Genomic DNA, 25,445 nt, shown 5'->3' on the forward strand with positions numbered 1-25,445 from the left:
AGGTTGCCAATATTTTACTGAAATGTGTGAAGATACACAAATAAAACAAGAAATCTGCCCAAATCATGACAAATGGATTCATACAAAATCTATATTCAAATCTATTTCTGATTGCTGCAGAAGTGACGCATGGGATTTTTCATGCAATGCTTTAAAATCTCACATATTGGTATATTACTCAAATGGAAAAGCGTTTTCTATATTATTGTTAGTGATAGTTTGTTGAGGGGACACACCTGACATCCGTCATTAAAATTAGAATGATATCAATTCTATAAATTCATGCAATGTCAGCATAAACACAGAACACTGTACTGAATATTCGATATACATGAGAGCTATTATGGGGAAATAAAACAATACTAAATGGATGGCACATTTTTTTTCAGTTTATCTGTTTTATTGAAATATCACACTGTTTGAAATATCTCGAACATCTACACGAAATACAAAATTAAAACAATATAATAATAAATTACCCACCCCTTTCCTGGCAAAAAAAAGTACAATGATTGTCAAGGCTAGACGCAAGTCTAATTATTAAACAAATGTAAAATCACAAACCACACATTTTAAAATGCTAAATAAAAAGCAAAACTAAAACTGCCAATACATATTCATTGATTGTCATATCCATATTATTCAATTTACCATTCTTAAATACAATTGTTATAGAAACTTCAAGTACATACACATTGTTCCACTGAATTGTCTTTTTTTCCTCCATTTATCACTCTTTTAAATCTTAATTTTCTGATAAAAAAAAAATAATGATGCAGCATATATTTTCAGACTTATTGGAAATTCTCCTCGTGTTAGCAACTCTACATTTCAGGTGTTTATAGCTTCCATAAAAAATAAAATAAAAAAATAAAATGAACCCTTTATGATTTTTTTCAACATGGCTATATTTTTGCCATGCTACATCAGTATGTGTAGAGGAAAAATAAAAATATTCTAGGAGTTGACAAAGTTAATCTCTCAAGAGACCATGAAAAACACTGCTTTTTTTTTTTTTTTTAGAACTTTAGGTTTCAGAACCTGAATTTGTATTAGGTCATCTATTGCTTTGTCTTAATTCAAGCATTAGTTGAAATGGTAGTATGCATATCTTTCTCGAGTCTAAAATGATGAGTAAATTAAGTGCCATTCATTTAATATTCTTCCTTTTCAGAATGCACGTTTTATATACTTACTAATTAAATATGCAATCTGTAAACAAGTGTATATTTCAGGGAACAAGTGGCGGCTGAAATGAAAGCTGAGAAAAAGGTAGAAAATACAGGTACAACACTGTGCACTGTGTCATGAGAACATAAAGATGCAATTTAACAGCATATTTCTTTCAGATAAAATTATGTACAAATAAATTACTATCTTGTAAGTACATAATATTAATGATAGAAGAACTATTCATGCGGCTCTGTTTAAATAGTTAGCAGAGGAAAACTAAAAGCAGCGTTCAAGTTGTTTGACAACACTTCATTAATTTAAGTTAGACGAAATGATACATTAGAAAGCCAAGTTAAACATTTAACTACCTTCACAATCCTTTTATTTAAAATACTGTAGGTTTTTTCTTATACAAATTATCTCACAATTCATATGTTTTTAGATAATGTGAAAATATCCCTTTCCCTTTACAATGAAAGAGGAGGTGCAGGATATACTCAATTTAGAGGAAAACCTATAAAGTAGCTTTACTGCAGTAATCAGGTGTACACCGTGTCCAAAATAACAGAATGTCATTAGACAGTTCCCAGTGTTTACTGGCCAATGCATAAACCTCCCCAACGTCGAATAAACTAAATAAATATAATAACTTGATTTTAATACAACATTCAGTGTAGAGACCCATGTTCATTTCATAAAGTGCAACACTGTTACAACAACTAAATTTTCAAGTTATAAACAAATGCTTTTCCCATGGGCTCATATTCTTAAAATGACATGGCTCGATTTAGGTTTGCATAATAAAATGTAGATGTCTCTTTAAGTTAAAAATGTTAGGTTGCGTGTAAAAGGGAATATTTAACATCTTGTTAAATATACCGACAGTGCATACATAACTCTAAACTTTGTACGCATGCATGCATGAACATACATTGCATTCATTTCCACAGTTCAGGTGAACTATCTTCTAAAGTCCAGTCTCTCACCCCAGGCAAGTTCAACGCTTCACTTTTAACAGATAAAGAGTTTACTAGTTCGCAGTGAAATTTTCTGATGTGCCTGTACAGGTCTCCAGACTGTGTAAACCTTCTCTCACACCATTTACAAGCATGTGGTTTCTCCCGTGTGTGAACAACAGCATGCCGGCTCAGGTTGTGAGAGTACTGGAAACTTTTGCCACACTGAGTACAGGTGAAAGGCTTTTCCCCAGAATGAGTCCTCTCATGACGCTTTAGAGTGTACATACAAGAGAAAGTCTTACCACAGAGAGAGCAAGTAGGGACATGGACATCATTAGTGGGTTTACTTCGTATACCATCTTGTTCTCGAAAGTGTGTACTTAAATGAATTTGAAGGATATGTGGACTTGGAAAAACTTTGTTGCAAAGTGGACACATAAATATTTGCCCCGCAGGATTAAGCATGTTTGAAACAAAAGGAAGAAGACTGGTGTCCATGTTGCTTTCTATCTGAACTCTTTCATTATCAGGAGTGATCATTTCATCATCACTTGCCTTGTCATCACGATCCAACTCTCTTAGAACTGAATCTTCTCGAGCAGAACCTAAGTGGATGGACTCATAATGTGTCCTTACATCGTTACTTATCCCTTCTTTCACAGTGCTATGTTCCATATCATAATCAGTAGTAGCTATATCATTTTCATCACATGATGCTTCTTTTTCTACTTTTACATGAACTAAATTGTTTCTTAGTGTTTCTGATGAAGAGAAGTAGGAGGTACTCAGGGGTTCAGCTCCTGACACACTGGATTTCACAGACAGGTCCAGAACACAGTCTGAATCTGCTGTATCCCTTACAGAAGTATTAGACCTCCCAGATAAGGAGCCAGCTGAGCTGCAAGGACTAGGTGCTGTTTTCACAGCAGTTGTGTGCGTTTCAGTTTCTGCGCTAGTTTGAGTAATGCTGGTGGAATCAGAGGACAACCTCAACCACATGTTCTCAGAGTCAGCTGTCAAATCACCTCTACTAGGAAGAATGCTCAATTTTTCCGCCTCACCATCTTCATCATCACTAGGCAGATCACCTGCCATGTGACTACTACCATCTGAAAGGCTTTCAACTTTATCTGAACAACTTGAAAAGTCTTCCTCCTTTTTTGTGCTGTCCGCTTCTGTTGTAGCTTTTTCTTTCAGTTTCTTTTTACAGACTTTCACAATGTCGTACATGTGGAGATAACTGGCAGCTGCAAGCACATCTTCAATAGGCAGATCTTTAAACTGGAGTTTCCCTTCATACATGAATTCAAGCAGGAGAGCAAAGGCTGGAGCTGTAACAATGTCACTGTTCAAGTTCACAATGTCTCTTTTGTCTAGCTGATCCTTGTAAAAGAGGTGGAAATACATGCTGCATGAAGCCAGTACAGCTCTGTGAGCTCGGAAATGGGCATCTCCTACCAGAACAGTAGAATCACACAGAAATCCTTGATCTCTCTGCTCACTCAAACACTGTAGCAAATGTCTGCTATGTTCTGGAAAATCCATACTGTCTTCATAACCTAAACAACAGAAATTTTGCATTAGATGATTCTAATTAGAAGTGCACCATAGGAAATTGTCAGTGACTTAACCTAAGAATAAGAAATTTTATTTCTCCCTAATGGACATAACCTTCACAATAAGTTTTTTGCCATAGAACAGAAAGGATGAACAAAAATCTATAACACAAACCTTATATAATAGGTATAGCGGAACTATGATGTTTGTTATGAAGTTTGTTCACACTTTAATCAGGCCATGCAGGCACAGTAAACCTAGCATGCAGCTGTTTAAATTATCTATAAATTAGAAAATTATATAAAAAAAATGAAAAAAAAAATTCAGTTGCTACATATACTTACAATAAAAAAAAATCTTACATTATCATTAGAAAACAAAAGAATGCAAAGATTAACAAATACAATCACTTTAAGTGCCCTGTAACCCACATCAATCCTAATCCTTAAGAGGGCTAAAAATAAAGATTTGAGGGCAGCTCACAAGGTAGCTGTGATCAAATTAGTAGGCTGAAAGGACAGAGGGACGAAGAAGGAAGCTTATAAACATCTGATCCAGCTGACGGTGGCCATATGGCAGCTGCTGCCCAGATAAAGAGATTAAGAATAGAGGAGTGCGATTACAGCTGTCTGGCCAATTCAAGCAGCTCAAATCTACAAGTTCTAAATTAGTTTACTAGTACATAAACAAGTACGGAGGATAAATGCAGAATATACAACATATTCCTATAACTGGTAGATGTAGAAATGTACACAACATAGTCCGGAAGCTGCGTTAAAGACCAGATAGAACACAACCTTAATATAGGCCTGTTTCTTCAGTCTGCCAGACATGACTGAATGTAAAATAAAATAAAAAAAAGGATTTGGAGCGCTTAAAATCTGTAACATAATAAACACCCACCCCATGTACTACAACACACAAGTAATCGCAGCATGCATTCTTTATCATATAACAGATCTTCAGAAATGGTGTACAGTTTAATCACACCGACGATGCAGCAGGCGCACAATACAACGTACAATCTCAAAATAAGTTACTGTCCTAAATAATGGTGAACAGCAGGCTCCTGAGAGAAGCAGGAGGTTATAGATCAAATAGGCCATGATAAAAAGTAGGAAGCAATATAGAAAGAAGAAATGATAATCAATATACAACAGCTTTTACTGCAAGTCCTACCTTTTTTATACATAGACCCGATGATGTACTCCCTTCTCAAGTGCTGTATGCTGGTTGTATATTGATCGACTCAAGAAAATTAGAAAAAAAAAAAAAAAAAACACGAAGGGAGGAAAAAAAAAACAGACTGACAAACAGATGCAAAGTGGAGAGGATGTTAGAGAGGAATAAGATACCTTTTCCCCACACAGCTCTGCACACACTAACTCCCTGGCTGTGTGTTAGAATAAAAGGCTGAGGGATGGCAAGCTGTCAGCTGCTCTGACATCATGTTCAGATGGAAATGCTACCTCCAGCTGTGCTCCTTTTAATGCCATATGCTGCTCCTCTACACTCCTGCCACCAGCTTTTTCTTAGGAGAACTTTTTTTTTTCTTCAGTTTCTATAAACAAAAACTTCAAAGTTTCCGCTTCTCTAAACTTTCTTCACATACCAACTTAACATATGGACTATTATAATTATGGAATTTTCTAACAACTTCACACCATTTTTGATTTCATGTATTGAAGGTATGAACTCCTACAACATGTTGCTTAAAAAATAATATGCTGTGTATGTGTGCTAAAATAATGCTAAGCTATACATATATGTACATATTTCTATGCACAATGCTGCTTTATCTGTACAAAGTCATAGACAGGATAAAATAGATCTGTATTATCGTTGTAAAAAGAGGTTTTTTAATTCAAATATATTTTACTAATTTTAAAGAAGTAGAATATATAAAAAAATCCAATTCCAATTTTCCTAGTATTAACACAGACTTAAGAGTGGACTTAAGAGTGCTCATGGCAAACATATACAGAAAAAGATCAAGATCTTCCTGCAAGTGGCTGATGAAATAACACTGCAACCTCGCACTGACATACACACGTTCTATTCTGTTTATGTACAAACACTACACGGTAAGTACGAGAAATACCACCTGATAGAAGAGGCAGGCAAAAGGAGCTGGAACTGCCACGTTGTTTTAGGGGCTTTTAATTTTCTTCTGAAAACAATTTCACACTGTTAATAATATACCTAACCGTATTCATAGGCAACATCATTTCTTTGGAGCTCATTTTCTGCAGCTTATAATTTCACTAGATGAAAACGTAAGTATTAAGAATGCAATATTTCTTAAATATTAGCCTTATTATATCAACTACAAATCATATTCCAGACATAGGAAACGTGGAGCGCTTCAGCAGCTGCTCTTGGAGCCTCCTCTCCAGAGTGCCTACTACCTACAGTAGCCCTTTCCAGAGGTGTTGGTGGAAAGCCTTAAGTAAATCATGTGATGCCCCCTGCCATTACACCTAGTAATATACCCCCAAAGAAGAGACTCTAAGGCTGCAAGCCTCTGGTAGGGGCTTTCCATCAAGTAAAAGGATGTGGACCAAACTCTTTACCTTGTCCCTGTTCCATGACTAAAAGGTTAGGAAAGTAACTATGCCCACTACCCACAGCCAGCGTTACAGGGGCTAGGCTGAGTGCCACTGCCATGCTTCCTGCTCATCATAATAAAATACTCTATTCATGCAAGCAATTTTTTTTTTTTGCTGGAGATCGACTTTTGGTCCCCGGGGAAAGGGTGCATTATTTCTATGAGCCAGACTACAACTGTGCTTGCGTATATAGATTTACATGCAAAAAAAAAAAAACACTACACACTTTAGAAAATAGAAAATAAGTATTATTAAACAAACTATAATAGATTTCTGCTTCAAACTGAAAGTCCATAATAAAACCATATATGTGTTTTTTCATCTTACAAAAGGTGTAAAAAGATGGCATCCCTGGAGTCTTGGGGCTCATACTCTCAAGATCTCTAGAAAACATTACGACGTCCCATCATCTTCTAGCTTAGAGGTTTACTATGACTGCAGAAACCAGATACAGGCGCTCAGTGCATCATGGCGGGACCAATCATTTCTACAGTTGTGGCCAAAAGTATTGACACCCCTGCAATTTTGTCAGATAATACTCAGTTTCTTCCTGAAAATGATTGCAAACACATTCTTTGGTATTATTATCCTCATTTAATTTGTCTTAAATGAAAAAACACAAAAGAGAATGAAGCAAAAAGCAAAACATTGATCATTTAACACAAAACTCCAAAAATGGGCCAGACAAAAGGATTGGCACCCTTAGCCTAATACTTGGTTGCACAACCTTTAGCCAAAATAACTGCAACCAATCGCTTCCGGTAACCATCAATGAGTTTCTTACAATGCTCTGCTGGAATTTTAGACCATTCTTCTTTGGCAAACTGCTCCAGGTCCCTGATATTTGAAGGGTGCCTTCTCCAAACTGCCATTTTTAGATCTCTCCACAGGTGTTCTATGGAATTCAGGTCTGGACTCATTGCTGGCCACCTTAGAAGTCTCCAGTGCTTTCTCTCAAACCATTTTCTAGTGCTTTTTGAAGTGTGTTTTGGGTCACTGTTCTGCTGGAAGACCCATGACCTCTGAGGGAGACCCAGCTTTCTCACACTGGGCCCTACATTATGCAGCAAAATTTGTTGGTAGTCTTCAGACTTCATAATGCCATGCACACGGTCAAACAGTCCAGTGCCAGAGGCAGCAAAGCAACCCCAAAACATCAGGGAACCTCCGCCATGTTTGACTGTAGGGACCGTGTTCTTTTCTTTGAATGCCTCATTTTTTTCTCCTGTAAACTCTATGTTGATGCCTTTGCCCAAAAAGCTCTACTTTTGTCTCATCTGACCAGACAACATTCTTCCAAAACGTTTTAGGCTTTTTCAGGTAAGTTTTGGCAAACTCCAGCCTGGCTTTTATGTCTCGGGGTAAGAAGTGGGGTCTTCCTGGGTCTCCTACCATACAGTCCATTTTCATTCAGACGCCGACGGATAGTACGGATTGACACTGTTGTACCCTCGGACTGCAGGGCAGCTTGAACTGTTTGGATGTTAGTCGAGGTTCCTTATCCAACATCCGCACAATCTTGCGTTGAAATCTCTTGTCAATTTTTCTTTTCCGTCCACATCTAGGGAGGTTAGACACAGTGCCATGGGCTTTATACTTCTTGATGACACTGCGCACGGCAGACACAGGAACATTCAGGTCTTTGGAGATGGACTTGTAGCCTTGAGATTGCTCATGCTTCCTCACAATTTGGTATCTCAAGTCCTCAGACAGTTCTTTGGTCTTCTTTTTCTCCATGCTCAAGGTGGTACACACAAGGACACAGAACAGAGGTTGAGTCAACTTTACTCCATGTCAACTGGCTGCAAGTGTGATTTAGTTATTGCCAACACCTGTTAGGTGCCACAGGTAAGTTACAGGTGCTGTTAATTACACAAATTAGAGAAGCATCACATGATTTTTCAAACAGTGCCAATACTTTTGTCCACCCTCCTTTTTATGTTTGGTGTGGAATTATGTCCAATTTGGCTTTAGGACAATTCTTTTTGTGTTTTTTCATTTAAGACAAATTAAATGAAGATAATAATACCAAAGAATTTGTGTATGCAATCATTTTCAGGAAGAAACTGAGTATTATCTGACAGAATTGCAGGGGTGTCAATACTTTTGGCCACAACTGTATACACCTTCCCACCTGCTTGTTTGCCCTCTATCTCCACCCCCATTTGAGTGACAGCTCTGGCTTCATACAGACAGATAAGGGCAAAGATAGATAGAAAAGTGTAGTTATATGATTGGCCCTGCCATGATGTGCTGAGCGCCTGGACTTAGTTTAAAGTCAGTCATTCTGTGCAGACAGAGTCCCTCTAAGTATGAGATCACTAATAAAGAAAATGGAAAATACCAACTACTAGATGCAGAAATTGCATTTACCAGCAGAAAGAATATGACATTCAGAAATGCACAACGGTTCCGTTCTTCTAGTGGCTCAGAGTAGGCAAAATCAGTACCAAATTCCACACTTAATCATACAGATTGATGCTGTGAAAAGCTGCAAGATTACACAAGATCTCTTGCAGTGCAAAAGGTAGAATCAGTGGCGAATATTTACAGCCTAAACTTACGGTACATGCTTAGGATGTCAAGTCCACAGCACTGCTCAACATACATTACAGAATTTCATAAAATCTCATGCACAACTCACACACAGTAAATTTTCCAGACAGAAATCCATATGAACATACCAGAAAACCTATACAGAAGCTAAGAATACACAAGTGCCACAAAATGCCCTAAAAACTACTAAACTAATAAGCACGCAGCATAAGCCAAGCAAGAAACCGGGAAAGTATGTACAATGAGTGAAAAAATAAAATGACAGACAGGAGATTTCAACATTGGTCATGGACAGTCAGCACCATCACAGAACTCTGTAAATACTGTATGATGGGGCAACATGTTTCTGCAATGAAGAGACCTCAACAATTGGCTGAGCTCTGTGCTTCCAATTTCATGTGGAACCTCATTCAGTAGCCAGATGCATAGGCAATAAATTTAGGTTAGGGCTACATGCCAACTTTGGCCACAACTGCCATCATGCGACCAAAGTTTGTTAGTGGCGCTTCTACATCACAGCGCTATACAAGTTAAAGTGAACCTGTCAGCAGTTTTGGCCGATATAAGATACGGTCACTGCCTTTCAGGGCTTATCTACAGCATTTTAGAATGCTGTAGATAAGTCCCAGATACGACCTGCAAGATAAGAAAAATAAGTTATTATACTCACCCGGGGTGGGGGGGCGTTCCGGTCCGATGGGTGTCGCAGGTCCGGGTCCAGCCCCTCCCATCTTCTTGTGATGCTGCCCTCCTGTAGCTTCATCAACCCCAGCATCACGCTCCTGCACAGGCGTACTACTCTACCTGTTGAGGGCAGACCAAAGTATTGGAGTGCTCAGGCGCTGGGCCTCTCTGACCTTTCCCGGCGCCTGCCCACTGCAGTACTGTGCTCTGCCCTCAACATGGCAGATAAGTACGCCTGCGCAGGAGCGTGATGCCGAGTAGCCATGAAGCAATCAGGAGGACGGAATCCCAAGAAGATGGGGGGCGCCGGACCTGCGTCACCCATTGGACCAGACCGCTCCCCGGGTGAGTATAATAAAACTTGTTTTTCTTATCTTGCAGGTCGGCTCGGGGGCTTATCTACAGCATTATAGAATGGTGTATATAAGCTCTGAAAGGCAGTGGCCATATCTTATATCGGCTAAACCTGGTGACAGGTTTGCTTTAATGTGGTTACACCCCCTTGAGAAAGCAATCCATTAAAAAGCGAAACATGCGTTGGGGTTCACAGGATACAGCCCGGTGCCACCCACCCTCCGCTTATACTGGTAAGCGCTGTTCTCAGCAATATGAACTCTTAAGACTATGATGTCATATGCATTTTATCTATCTACCTATTTGGACAAGCGCTTTTGCCTATTTTACACAGATTATTGGTGGGTGTTTGGCACCGGTGGTTCTATGTTTTCATCCTTATGCACCTTACTATTTTTCTTATGTATGTTTTGTACTAATATTCTATTATGTATTAATAAAAATACTTCTTTTTAAACCGTAATACTCCTTTCTCTTCATTCTCTAGCATTATAGAATGCTGTAGATAAGCCCTGAAAGGCAGTGGCCATATCTTATGAGCTGTATTAATTGCATAAGAGGTAACCCCCTCTAGTGGTTCCCCCGCTACAATGAAAATATTAGGGCATTTCAAAATTATCTCCTTGGAGGAAACAATCCTTCAGAGTGTATATGCAGGTATAGTATCAGACATTTACTACAGAAGTAATTTGCAAATCTGCAGCAAAGAATGCACCTTTTACAGGCAGATTTTGAGGCAGACTTGGCCTATTTTGCGGTGAGCATTCTGTGAGTCTGCACAGTCTGTTGCATTTCATACATCCACACTCAATGGCATTGTAATGTGCTAATTTTTTTTCACACTGAAAATCAGCAAAAAAATATAAACATAAAGTGGTTGCATTAATGAAGCAGGATTGGCTGTAGATGTGCACACGGTTCAACCTTACAATCCATTTAAAAGCTACAAAGGACTGTAATTACCCAGCCACAGAACAGGTCTTATCGCTGGGGGTCCAAGCCCGTTTTGCCTTATGGCATAGATGCCAAAAGAAGTTTGGATTCGTGCTTATGCACACACTCGGACACTCTACTCATGGTCCATGGAGCTCATGCAAACAGCCTGCTTCAAATTGTGATTAATGGAATGAGGAGCTCAGGACCCCCCGCTTCACGTCAACTACGGAGTCCCCAGTGACCACACCTTTGCAGAACCAATTGCTCAAGGGTGAAAGTTTGTTATGCTGTGCAACACATGTAAGGCACTGTATTCGGCACTGACAGATGCTATGTAATAGAGCGCCAAATTAGGCCACGTCCTCATGTTCAGTATCTATAAGCCAAAACCAGGAGTGGGTGATAATACAGAAATGGTGTTGTGATTCTCTTATACTTTTCCTCTGATTGTTCCACTCCTGGTTTTGGCTTACAAATACTGACCAAATACTGAGCATGCGAGTGTGGCCATAGAGAATTTTCTCTTGTACATCAGCATTAGTTTCCCAATGTTATTGATTTCATGGTGGGGCTTGCACAGCACATACCCGAGATCACAATTTCTAAAGTGATGTGACAGAACAGAGGTACATGATAGAATCCTTTATATTGTTGGCTAGATAACACTATCAAACAAGAAACAAGAATACTCAACGTAAATTACGTGCACACTCTTATATCCAAACACACATCAACGTGCCTGCTTTGTATGGCGGCAGACGAACAGTCCGAAGCCACCAAACTGTGGACTCCTCGAGACCTCTAATGTTTATCCCTAGTATCTGTCACCAAGATGTTAGCATCAGAATGGATATACACAATTTTAGAGGCAATTTATATGATATTTTTCTTTTTATTTTACTTTATGGGATACCTAGGTTTTTTTATGTATTTATTATTGACTTAAAATAGAACAACCTACATATCTGGAATTGGGTTTCATTAACAATTTTGAATCTTTTGGCTTTGTGTTGCACTCAACATATCTGGCTGAAGAACGAGTTCTGAAGGCAGAGTAATAAAAATATAATAATTACCTCCACAGACAACCATATCCTTTACATCCCCGTGAAGCTTGTGAACTCCATGAACTGGACTTGTTTTTCAAATGCAACCCACAACTACTAGATCACTAAGATATTGGGAATTTAGCCAAAGACAAAATGTTAAAGTCTTTACTGAAGAATGACTTGAGGAACATGGTAGTTGCTGCAGTGTGTCAGGGAGGATCATCCTGTTATGGTGCCTCTAGCTTTAAAACCCCTCTCCAGGTTTTTTTTTTTTTTTTTACAGGGCTGTAGTGGCATCACTAATCCACATTTCCTGCTTCTGGTAATATACTGACCAGCCGTTTTCTACTCTTCCCAGCGCAGCTCCAGTCCAATCTGCCATCTTGTGACCATAGTGCCTGACTTATCGGAAATCAGAGGTAATTGTCACAAACGCTCAGTGTAAGGAACATTCAGCTCAACCCAGCAAACACTGGAGTCATCTGGCAGGTCTCAAACTGCCGAAGACAGGCAGTTAAGGTCAGGTGAGTTTGCTGGCCAATCAAGCACAGTGATACTGTTGTTTTTAAATCGGGTATTGGCACTTTTGGCAGTGTGGACAGGTGCCAAGTCCTGCTGGAGAATGAAAAATCCATCTCCAAAAAGTTTGTCGGCAGAGGGAAGCATGAAGTGCTCTAAAATGTCCTGGTAGACAGCTGCGCTGACTTTGGTCTTGAGAAAACACAGTGGACCTACACCAGCAGATGACATGCAGATACGGACTGGGACTGAAATTCAGCCCTGGCATTTGCAATCACACAAGCCCATGTTGTCCCCATCTCCAAGCACCAGTGAGGGATATATTTCTAATATTACCCTGGATGGAGGAAAGTAAGATTTACTGTAAGACCAATATTTCTAATGATACCATTGGCCTGCTGGGGTAAGTGACAGAGTCAGCGTCTTTGTGCTCCATCACAACTCATAACAGTATGGATGTCTTGAGAACTCCGATTCTGTTAACAACATAGCAGACAAGGCTGCCCACAACCACACAGAGGCCTTTCTGGCATTTGCCAGAATTCCCAGATGGCCACCCGGCCCTGATGACATGGCTCTCGAAACCATCACTGATTGTAGAAAGTTCACACTAGACCTTGAAAATCAAGGTCCCAGAGTCTGGAGGAGGGCGTGGAGAGAAAGACAATCCAAGTTGCTTAAGGTCATGTCTTCCTCATGTGAGAGATGTCTACGTACCCGATCATTTACGGGATGTATAACAAAATGCAATTCCTCAGACCAGGCCACCTTCTTCTTCAGGTCAGGTACCCACTGTTGACACTTTTTAGAAAGCAACAGGGGTTAGCATAGGCAGTTTGACTGACCAATGCAAACACAGAAAGACGTTATACACTGTGAGTTTTGACGTAGTCTATTAACCCCTTACTGCCATCGGACGGTATAGTATGTTCGATGGCAGTATCCCCCACTCTGATGCGGGCTCCGGCGGTGAGCCCACATCAAAGCTGGGACAGGTCAGCTGTTTTGAACAGCTGACATGTGCCCGCAATAGCGGGCATCTGCCCGTGGCTATTAACTAGTTAAAGGCCGCTGTCAAATTCTGACAGCCACATTTAACAAGCACTTACGGCCATCCAGGTGGAAATACACTCACCGGTGACCTGCGTCACGTGATTGCGGGTCACCAGTGTATCGGGAAGACAACCAAAGGTCTCCTTGAGACCTCTATGGTTGTTGATGCCGGATTACTATGAGTGCCACCTGGTGGTTGGCGCTCATAGCAAGTCTGTAATTCTGCTACGTAGCTATGTAGCAGAGCCGATCAAGTTGTGGCAGCTTCTAGCCTCCCATGCAGACTATTGAAGCATGCCAGAAGTTAAAGAAAAATAGTTTTAAAAATAAAAAAAATATTAAGGTTTAAATCACCCCCCTTTTGCTCCATTCAAAATAAAACAATAAAAAAAAAAAATTAAAAAAAAAATCAAACATACACACATTTGGTATCGCCGCATTCATAATCGCTCGATCTATCAATAAAAAAAGGTTTTAACCTGATCGCTAAACGGCGTAGTGGGAAAAAAAAAAATCAAAACGCCAGATTTACGTTTTTTTGGTTGCCACAATATTGCATTAAAATGCAATAACAGGTGATCAAAAGATTGTATCTGCATCAAAATGGTATCCTTAAGAACGTCAGCTTGGCGCGCAAAAAGAAAACCTTCACCCAACCCGAGATCATGAAAAATGGAGATGCTCCAGGTCTCGGAAAACTGCACGATTTTTTTTTTTTTTTTTTAGCAAACTTTGGAATTTTTTTTCATAACTTACTGTAGATAAAAGAGAACCTAGACTTGTTTGGTGTCTATGAACTCATAATGATCTGGAGAATCATAATGGCAGGTCAGTTTTAGCATTTAGTGAACCCAGCAAAAAAGCCAAACAAAAAACAAGTGTGGGATTGCCCTTTTTGTGCAATTTCACTGCACTTGGAATTTTTTTCCCGTTTTCTAGTACACGACATGGTAAAACCAATGGTGTTGCTCAAAAGTACAACTAGTCCCGCAAAAACAAAAAACGCCCTCACATGGCCATATTGATGGAAATATAAAAAAGTTATGGCTCTGAGAAGGGGAGCGAAAAACAAAAACAGCTCCAGTCATGAAGGGGTTAGAGGCAGCATCAACCTTTCCAGCAATCTGCTCCACAGCAGATCTTCTGCAGTATTAGGGTGAGTGCATACATACTTTTTTGCCCTGTGGATTTTTCCGAGCAGAATTGAAGAAATCCGCAGGTCAAATGACCTGCATTTTTCCTGCGGATTTCTTCCATTTTTAATGCGGTTTTCTTGCGGTTTTCCCACTGCGGATTTCCACTGCGGATTTGGAGACTGGGGAGGTGGAAAACCGCACAAAAGAAGTGACATGCTGCGGATTTTGTACCGCGGAAAAATCCGCAGCATCTGCACAGCGTTTTTTTTTCCATTGATTTACATGCTACTGTAAATCACACTGCGGATCCGCAGCGTTTCTGCGCGGTAAAATCCGCTGCGGATCCGCAGGAATTCTGCATCGTGTGCACACAGCCTTAGAAGAACTGACAAGCTTTTGCTCTCCATGTGCATCCATGAGTTAGGCTGTGTTCACACACAGCGCTTTTTTTAGCGGTTTTTGCCACGGTTTTCACTATAAAACCGCTAAAAATAAGGTGCACAGTCATTTCTATGCATTTTGCACTTTTTGTGCACATTGATGCGTTTTTTACCGCAAAAAAACCGCATCGCGGTAAAAACCGCAGCATGCACATTAATTTTGCGTTTTTTTCTGCGGTTTAGGCTTCTCCCATGCTTTTAGAAACCGCAGCGGTAAAAAACGCATCAAAAACGCGCAAAAAACGCACAAAAACCGCCGCGGAAAAATAGGTGCGGTTTCTGGGAAGGGATTCAGGTTTTTGTGCAGAAATTTTCTGCAAAGTGTGCACATATCCTTATGGGTGCACATGACTGTTATTTTCCTTAAGCATTTTTGGAAGGAACATTACTACATATCGGAGACACTCAACAAGGCTACGTTCCCATGTTCAGTTTTCAATGGAAATTTTCTGCACCTATTATATAAATTAGCTTACTTGCATTTTTTCACTGTCTTTTATCACACATTTCACACTGTTGCTTTTTGCCTCTTTTTTGTCTTTTCATATTTTAAATAAAGCTATATTGTTTTTGATACCTGCGTTTGGCTGATAAAACTTTATTGACATAGTCATGTCTGATCCGCATGCCTTTTTAGCGTGTTTCCACTGTGGAAACGCACATACGTTATTTATATACAGGTATTCCACATGTAATGGAATTCTCTAGGGAAAAAAAATCTGCATATAAAACTAAGCATACTCGCAAATGAAGTCGACATGTTGTGGATTTTAAACATGAACCGTAGGTCAGTTTACGATGAGTAAAAAAATAGAAGCACAGTGGGCATGAAATGACTATATATCCCATCCACCTTTCAGTAAATGTAAGACGCTGAATCAAAAACTCTCCAGAAGTTGTGGGAACTTAACCTTAAATATGCTCGGACAGTGATATCTCAATTTTCCCAGCTTCTAGGGGTATTTGCACATGACATCTTACATTACAGCATACACACATAATTTTTGAGAAAAAGATGCTTTAGGAAAAGACTGGCGGTATTTCCTTGTAAAGCCTTTTGTTGCGATGGCTTTGTCGGTGGCATCTTTTTAATTTTTTAGAATTTTAAGTATAAAATAGTCGCCTGCCAACCAGAAGCCACCTAACACCAACAGAGAAGTACAGTAATAATGAGAAATAATCACCTGTGTAGGTGTAAAATATGTTATATTACTGAGCAGGAGATGATGTTATTTAGAGACTATAGAAATCTCGACCCACTGCTCCGGATGTAATCCGCTAAGGCTCTGCTCACACTGCCATCCTATGTGATGTCGTGCTATGCTTACCGTCCAAATGAGCTACACTGCGGCAAAATCCAATGGATCCCATTATAAGATAAGAGAGTCATGGTATCCGTCATGTGATGGTTCCGGCACGCTAGCATTTTCATTTTTCTGCTCCTATGACAGAAAAATAAAATGAAAACCTTGACAGATGTGTGAACAGAGTCTTAACCAAACGTAAAAGAGAAGCCGCTGATCAACTACAGTATAATTCAACTAAAAACTGTAAATACATGTAAAGAAAGACAAAACAAGTATTTATCCAAACAAAGAACACAGGATTGGTCTGAATACAAGTGAGCACATGTGACTGCCGACAGCCCGTGCTTGAAGAGGAAACCAGTGGGCAAAACTGGCCGAGGCTCACCAAAGACAGCGGTGGTCCAGTGAGCGAGTTTATTGAGGACCACCAGGTCATAGGAAGCAAATGACACCTTGATATCTGCGATCTGATGATTTATTCCAGATAAATCCATGTTTTCCTTATATGTAAATGAGCTGTTAAGCTCTATGGGCCGGACACTGACCTGCATGAGAATCTGCCTCCAGAGATTATTGTAAATGAAAGGGGATGTTACCAGTGTGAGATACAGATCAGGAGAGCGGACTGTGTCATTCATTATGTCTCACTCTGGTGACGTCACCTCTCATTTACAATAATCTCTGGAGGCAGATTCTCATGCAGATCAGTGTCCGGCCCATAGAGCTTCACAGCTCATTTACATATAAGAAAAACATGGATTTCTCTGGAGTAAGACATCGGATCACAGGTATCAAGGTGTCATTTTATTCGGCTTCCTATGACCTACATGACCATACAGACGGCTCAGGAGGGTGGATCCTACTGACAGATTCACTAACAATTATTACACAACCCCTGTCAGGGGAACCTATCATTAGGAGCATGCTGTCCGAACCACGAACGGTACAACTGCAGCCAGGTATGTATTACACTAATCCACTGCAGCGTTTCAGAGAAAAATATCTTGACAAGTTGTCAAGGGGCTACAGGGAAACACTTGAGTAATCTGAGGTGGCTCACAGACGGCTTCTCCGCACCCCACTCCAGCTGATTGACAGGTGTCCCATGTGTACGTAGGCAGAGACCTGTCAGTCATGAGGAGCCGGATGCGGGCTGCATCAGATTAGGCCGGTCTCACTATAGAGTCCCTGGAAGGTGTCAGAATGGAGTTTTCTAGGAAAGGCAGCACAGTAGCAATCCCTGCAATACCCGGGTGCAGTCGCCCAGCCGGGCATCGGAGGGCCAGCAGATCTGAGGGCAGGTTTCCTCTAATCTCAGCTCCTGACCTAAGTTAATCCTTTTCCTTAGGAGCCAAACTTGTGAGGGCTACCTGGGCGACTCCTGGAGAAAGGTGTACAGTAATGGCGGCTGCCTAGAATACATATATACACTCACCACCGATCGCTAACCCACAGCTATAAGGGAGGACATCCAGAAATGGGAGGACAACGTGTGCCATATATAATGGGGCATGCACGACCTGGACAGACAGCACCAGGGAAAGTGCGGAGCCCACCTCCGGGGCAGCAGCACAGCCGGGGGCTGCCGGCCAGGTTCGGGGTCCCCCAGGCAGTGCTGGAACGGTCTCTGACACCGGCTCCGTCCCCTCAAGTCCTGCCTTCTGGGAACAGTGAGCCAGTGGCAGAGACAGCTCGTCCTTGACCCTGGCCGGCAGCACTGAGCAGCCCTCCATTACCCGAGCCTTACTCTGAGGAATGCCGGCCACTGCTTCTCTAGTGACCGCTGGATCTTCCGCTACTCCCCGCTTGTCCCGAGCGTTGTGCTCAGCGCTCTATTACTAAGGTCTCCCCAGCGCACAGAGCCGGGGCGGCACTCGGCACACATCAGCCTGGCGCCTATGAGGAGGGCCAGGTGCCAGGAAAGGTGGCCACCAAGGCGAGCAGGAAAGGCTGGCAGAGTACCGCGCGTGCGCGAGAGTTCACGGGGGGTAGAGGCGGGGTATAGTCCGCATCGTTCTGTGGTGTGTCCGACTCCTCTGCGTTCAGCGCTGTGTGCGCTGCCGGGTATCTGCTGCGGTCAACTGTGTGCACTACCGTCTACTTCAGTCAGCCCTGTGTGCTCTGCCGTGTGTCTGCCTCGGTCAGCTCTGTGTGTGCACTGTCATTTGTACCCAGTGGTCAGCACTGTGTGTACTACCGTCTGCTGCGGTCAGCACTGTGTGCACTGTCATTTGTACCCGGTGGTCAGCACTGTGTGTACTACCGTCTGCTGCGGTCAGCACTGTGTGTACTACCGTCTGCTGCGGTCAGCACTGTGTGTACTACCGTCTGCTGCGGTCAGCACTGTGTGTACTACCGTCTGCTGCGGTCAGCACTGTGTGTACTACCGTCTGCTGCGGTCAGCACTGTGTGTACTACCGTCTGCTGCGGTCAGCACTGTGTGTACTACCGTCTGCTGCGGTCAGCACTGTGTGTACTACCGTCTGCTGCGGTCAGCACTGTGTGTACTACCGTCTGCTGCGGTCAGCACTGTGTGTACTACCGTCTGCTGCGGTCAGCACTGTGTGTACTACCGTCTGCTGCGGTCAGCACTGTGTGTACTACCGTCTGCTGCGGTCAGCACTGTGTGTACTACCGTCTGCTGCGGTCAGCACTGTGTGTACTACCGTCTGCTGCGGTCAGCACTGTGTGTACTACCGTGTGTGTCTGCTGCGGGCATCCCTATGTGTGCGCTGGTGTGTGTCCGCCACGGTCAGCTCTGTGTGTGCACTGTCATTTGTACCCAGTGGTCAGCACTGTGTGTACTACCGTCTGCTGCGGTCAGCACTGTGTGTACTACCGTCTGCTGCGGTCAGCACTGTGTGTACTGCCGTGTGTGTCTGCTGCGGTCATCCCTATGTGTGCGCTGGCGGATGTATGTGCGCTGTCATGTGTACCCAGCGGTCAGCACTGTGTGTACTACCGTCTGCTGTGGTCAGCACTGTGTGTACTGCCGTGTGTGTCTGCTGCGGGCATCCCTATGTGTGCGCTGCTGTGTGTCCGCCACGGTCAGCCCTGTGTGTGTACTGTCATTTGTACCCAGCGGTCAGCTCAGTGTGTACTACCGTCTGCTGCGGTCAGCACTGTGTGTACTGCCGTGTGTGTCTGCTGCGGTCATCCCTATGTGTGCACTGTCATGTGTACCCAGCGGTCTGTACTGCCGTCTGCTGCGGTCAGCACTGTGTGTACTGCCGTGTGTGCCTGCTGCGGTCATCCTTATGTGTGCGCTGGCGGATGTGTGTGCACTGTCATGTGTACCCAGCGGTCAGCTCAGTGTGTACTACCGTCTGCTGCGGTCAGCACTGTGTGTACTGCCGTGTGTGTCTGCTGCGGTCATCCCTATGTGTGCGCTGGCGGATGTGTGTGCACTGTCATGTGTACCCAGCGGTCCGCACTGTCTTTACTGCCGTCTGCTGCGGTCAGCAATGTGTGTACTGCCATGTGTCTGCTACGGTCATCCCTATGTGTGCGCTGGCGGATGTGTGTGCAGTGTGCACTGTCATGTGTACCCAGCGGTCAGCACTGTCTGTACTGCCGTCTGCTGCGGTCAGCACTGTGTGTACTGCCGTGTGTGCCTGCTGCGGTCATCCCTATGTGTGTGCACTGTCATGTGTACCCAGCGGTCAGCACTGTGTGTACTATGTCTGCTGCGGTCAGCACTGTGTGTACTGCCGTGTGTGTCTGCTGCGGTCATCCCTATGTGTGCGCTGGCGGATGTGTGTGCACTGTCATGTGTACCCAGCGGTCCGCACTGTCTTTACTGCCGTCTGCTGCGGTCAGCAATGTGTGTACTGCCATGTGTCTGCTACGGTCATCCCTATGTGTGCGCTGGCGGATGTGTGTGCAGTGTGCACTGTCATGTGTACCCAGCGGTCAGCACTGTCTGTACTGCCGTCTGCTGCGGTCAGCACTGTGTGTACTGCCGTGTGTGCCTGCTGCGGTCATCCCTATGTGTGCGCTGGCGGATGTGTGTGCACTGTCATGTGTACCCAGCGGTCAGCACTGTGTGTACTATCGTCTGCTGCGGTCAGCTCTGTGTGTACTGCCGTGTGTGTCTGCTGTGGTCATCCCTTTGTGTGCGCTGCTGTGTGTCCGCCACGGTCAGCCCTGTGTGAGCGCGGTCTCCTTCAGGGAAGGTGGCCTGTGAGTACACGCCTTCTCCCTGCTTGTGTCAGATGCTCTGATGGCCTACAGTGCATAAGCATTGCAGAGTATCAGATCAGTGTAAAGATGATGATCTACAGAATGCTGTAGATAAGCCCCTGATGTCAATGCCGGCAGCTGATAGTCCAAAAAAAGGGGGCAGATTCCCTTTAAAAGCAAGACTATATTAAATGCACATTGTACCTGAAGCATTTCAGAATCACTCCCATGGTGCCAGAAAGGGCGAGCGCAGATAAAGGCTAACCAGGTCCAGACATGGACATTTCAGATCTAACCTCCACACTGCCAAACCAGCAGGTACATTTTTCTTTTAATACAGTCTCACTTTTAATACATTTGGGAGGCCATAATGGCATAGAAATCAATATGTGCATATGAACTTTATGTATTGCGTTCTGACCATAGGCAGTGCTGGCTTCCCCCCTCTTTATATGTTATTGGTTTGTGTCTGACCACCACTTTTTCCCGTGCGCGCTGGGTTATGCACGCCATTCTATCTGTCTTTATTGTGATTGATCTAGGCTGCTGTACACACATACAGCAGCCCTACCCTCCCCCAGCCTCTATTTGATTATGCACCTGTGTCTGGGCCTGTTTCACCCTTCATCTATGGTTGCTGGTTTGGCAGTGTGGAGGCCAGATCTGAAATGTCCATGTCCGGACCTGGTCGGTCTTTATCTGTGCTTGCCCTTCTGGCGCTATGGGAGTGTTTCAGAAATGCTTCAGGTATGGGTGCATTTAATATAGTCTTGCTTTTAATACATTTAGGAGGATGTAACGGCACAGCGTATATAAAAAACGTGGAGTAGGACTGCCCCATATGAGAATGCCTTGGCATGGCGGTGTGGCTTAAAGAATTGATCAATTGTTTGCTAAATGTCTCATTTTAAAGTACAGTTAGAAATGAATATGTGCTTATACACTTTATGTATTGCGTTCTGTCCATAGGCAGCGCTGGATTTCCCCCTCTTTATTAGTTGTGGATGAGGTTCTTTATTTTCTCAGATGGTAAAGCTGCCCACTTTTCTTGGCAAAAAGCCTCCAGTTCCTGTAAATTCTTGGGCTGTCTAGCATGAACTACACGCTTGAGATCTCCCCAGAGTGGCTAAGTGATATTGAGGTCAGGAGACGGAGATGTTCTGTAGCTACTGACAGGTCGACTTGGCCTTGTTTTTTGGATCATTGTTATATTGGAACTTCTAAGTACATCCCATGCGCAGTTTCCAGGCTGATGATTGCAAATTTGTCTCCAGTATTTGCTGATAACATGCTGCATTCATCTTTCCTCAACTTTGACCAAGTTTCCTGCGCCTTTGTATATCACACAGCCCACCCATTTATGTACAGACTTCATAAGAAAATTCGTTAACATTGTACTATACTCGGGAATAGTTTTCCTGATGTTTCCGAATTTCAAGTTCCTTTTCTTCCGTGTTTTAGGAGACCTCGTAACCTGAAGGATAAAATTGTTCGAGCAGATATTGGCTCTTCTATCAAAGTTTCCAGACAGAGTTTTCTCCATACACAGAGAAAGGGCACTTTTCCATGTTTACAATGTGCTCAGTGCGCGAATGTTCTGAAAGGTCCCATCATTTCCCATCCACAAACTGGTGCAGAAATCCCTATTAAGGGATTCTACACCTGTGATTCTAAATTTGTTGTATATGCAATAAAATGTCCATGTGGCAAGTTATATGTGGGGGAGACGACACAAAGCATAAAAGACAGGATATCGTATCATAAGTCTGACATTCGTTGTGGGTGACATCATTTACCTATTCCTTTTCATTTTCATGCTATGGGGCATACTATAGCTCAATTGAGGTACCTTGTACTTGAACAAGTCCCGATACATAGGAGGGGTGGTAATCAGGTTAGGAGTCTGAGGCTTAGGGAGGCGTTTTGGATTCATTCTCTGCAAACTATGGAACCTAAAGGGTTAAATAGAGAATACGATGTTGTGGGCTTATGTTAGTCGGCCTATTCCTTTTTTATGATCTCTTTCTTATTCTCTACAGCATCAACAACCACACTAGAAATGACCCTGAGAAGGGGTATGGTTGACCAAGTACTAAGTAATTTTCAAAGATTCTTATTTTTTATTTTTTATTTTTTTATTTATTTATTTTTTTTCCTATTTTTATCCATTTTTTTTCAGAAAATTCTAATGTTGGGCTATTGTCATATTTATGACGAGATTTAATGATAGACATGGCATTTTCTCATCTTATGTTGTTTATTGAGCCTTTTTTATATTTATCTTTTTTCTTTTTTTGTTTACATTTCATATTGTCTCTCTTAGTGTTCTCTCACGATTCGATCACGCCGCCTAGAACATCTGGACACCCTGGAATTCACTAACGAATCTACACATGTATCCTTTAAATCCTCACGCCACTCAGCGTTGGGCGGACACCGTGATCTACATGAATTTAATCTCACTGAATGGCACTAAGCGTTTCACTGACCACTTCCGGTCCGCGGCCATCTTGGATGATGTACTTCCTGTTTGCGCTTCATGAAGCGGTTCACTCAGCTTTCTTCCGGTCTTCTCCTGCCAGCCCTCACACAGGTGTTATCCAGGACGCACTCTGGTCGGGTATTTATTGCAGGCTTAAGGCGGGTGGGCTCAGCGCACCTTTTCATAATGATATGACACATACCGGATAGCGCCGATTTTCATTTGGTGTCTCTTCACAGCTCCACTTGGTAAGCGATATGGCTGGTATTTCATGAGAGTACTGTGCATTGCTATTTATCTCTCTATATCTTAGTATGATAGATTTACTCCCTGCTATCTTGGCCCATGGGGTTTTCTTTGTGAATATTGACAAGACCATTTTCAGTATAAGGTTTTTTGTGCCATTATTATTTTTCTGTAGTATTATTTAATACACTTTTTATTTCAAATTTTTCTTTATTTTTTTTTTTTTTATTTTTTATATATTTTTTTATTTTTCAGATGAACTTTTCTAGTATTGAACATTAAGTACTTGCGTACCCCTTCTAAACCTTGGTTCCTTCTCTATTTTCATTATTATCATGTTCTGTAAGTTTATGTGGTCTATTTTATACAGAGAATGATGAATGAGAATGATGAGAATACTTCAGTATTTTTTATTTTTTTCTGGGTATAAAATTCTCAATTTGTGCTTGATATGCTATATATATTTAAATGTACTGTTTTAGTATTCCGTTTTCTATTTTTCTACTATGACAAAGTAGTTTTGATATTCTCATGTATGCTATGGTTCTAGTGTATTAAACTCACTTGTGAGCAACTTGTCATTCTATGTAACACGGTATCAGATATGGCTTAGTTGATCTTTGTCTCATTAGGGAAACCAGCCTTTTCTCGATGATGTATGTTGTATTTTTCAGGTATTGATAATATTTTGTTTTTCTGTTTTTTTTCTGTTATATGATATCAAGTCTGAAGAAGGTCCATCTTAAGGACCGAAACGTTACATATTTATTGTCTTGTGGAAAATTAAAGCTGTGAATAAAACGAAAATTCTTTTTTCTGCAATTGGGAGTGCCGGATTTCATATCTATTCATATTTTGTATATCACACAGCCCCAAAACATCAGTGATCCACCTCCCTGCTTTACAGTAAGACTGGTGATCGTTCCATCATGAGCCTTGTTGACCTCTCTCCAAATGTAACGTTTATGGTTGTTGCCAAAAAGTTCAATTTTGCTCTCATCACTCCAAATTACCTTGTTCCAGAAGTTTTGAGGCTTGTCTTTGTGCTGTTTTGCGTATTGTAGGTGAGATACTTTGTTGCTTTTGCGCAGAAATGGCTTTCTTCTAGCGACTCAACCATGCAGTCCATTTTCCTTCAAGTGCCTCCTTATTGTGCATCTTGAAACAGCCACTCTGCTAGTTTTGAGAGTTCAGTATTTCCGATGATGTTATTTGTGGGTTTATCTTTGCATCCCGAACAATTTTCCATGCAGTTGTGGACAAAATTTTTGTTGGTCTACCTGACTTTGGTTTTGTTTTTACAGAACCCCTGATTTTCCATTTGTTAATCACAATTTGAACGCTGCTGACTGGAATTATCAATTCCTTGGATATATTTTTGTATCCCTTTCCTGTTTTACACAGTTCAACTACCTTTTAGATCCATTGACAATTCTTTTGCTTTCCCCATGACTTACAATCCAGAAACATTAGTGGCTGGATAAGAGATGTAAGAGTCTGGATCGCACAAACTCACTCAGCTTTTATGCAAGTGTGAGCAGGTTGCGGGATGCAGGACAGACAGAAGGCAGAGGAAGAGTTAATAACTTGAACAGGGAATACTCCACGCAGGGAGGTAAATGGTTAACAGGCGCATAAGCAGTTGAAAGTATAAACAATATGCAGAGTTAAACAACAGCAGAAAGGGTATCACAGTTCTTGTTGGGTCACTTATCCTGTCAGACGTTCCCCAGGATGGGATGAATCATGAAGCAGGCGCCTTGGTCAGAATGAATCCTCTTCAGGCAACAGTACACTCGGATGAAGTCCCTGCAAATGGCTCTGCCGCTGACTCAGCAGTCTGATCCCGGGTTGGGGCTACCACCGCGAATTTGGTGAAGTGATCAGTCATTACCAGACAGTGTTCATATCCAAGGTGAGCTGGATCCACAGTCAGGTAGTCAATTATCTACACCTCTAGGAGAGCAGAAGTCACAATGGTTTGTGTAGGGGCCCTATGTTCAGGGGTTTTCGCCAACTCACAATTCCTGCATTGCTGACAAGCTTCATCCACTGCGGCTTTCAGTCAAGGATGGTAGACCAACTTCTGCAGCCACTGGAACGTCTTTTCCGGGCCATAGTGGGCTCCTCATGAGCGTCTGTGGCCACCTCCCGGAGCAACTTTTATGGGAGCACCACAGGTGATCCTCCATCTCTTGTGCCA

At 42.3% G+C, this 25,445-nt stretch overlaps 1 protein-coding gene across 5 annotated transcripts; it reads right to left on the reverse strand.

Annotated features, from left to right (window-relative positions):
* Positions 1-378: 378 nt before the first annotated feature.
* On the reverse strand, positions 379-18,438 carry ZBTB18 (zinc finger and BTB domain containing 18). Of its 5 annotated transcripts, none has more exons than XM_073560114.1 (3): positions 18,080-18,437; positions 16,354-16,467; positions 379-3,691 (listed from the first exon to the last, which is right to left on the reverse strand). In XM_073560114.1, exons 2-3 carry the CDS (start codon positions 16,394-16,396, stop codon positions 2,112-2,114), a joined length of 1,623 nt encoding a protein of 540 aa, XP_073416215.1. In that variant the 5' UTR covers positions 16,397-16,467; positions 18,080-18,437; the 3' UTR covers positions 379-2,111. The 5 variants fall into 5 exon arrangements, with proteins under 5 accessions (XP_073416215.1, XP_073416216.1, XP_073416218.1 ...); XM_073560115.1 differs by lacking the exon at positions 18,080-18,437 and adding an exon at positions 17,768-17,785; XM_073560117.1 differs by lacking the exon at positions 16,354-16,467 and having other exon boundaries at positions 18,080-18,438.
* Between the last annotated feature and the right edge of the window lie 7,007 nt (positions 18,439-25,445).

Source organism: Dendrobates tinctorius, unplaced genomic scaffold (genome assembly GCF_039654945.1).
Source record: "Dendrobates tinctorius isolate UK_male_01 unplaced genomic scaffold, ASM3965494v1 ptg000293l, whole genome shotgun sequence".
NCBI classification, from domain to species: Eukaryota; Metazoa; Chordata; class Amphibia; order Anura; family Dendrobatidae; genus Dendrobates; species Dendrobates tinctorius.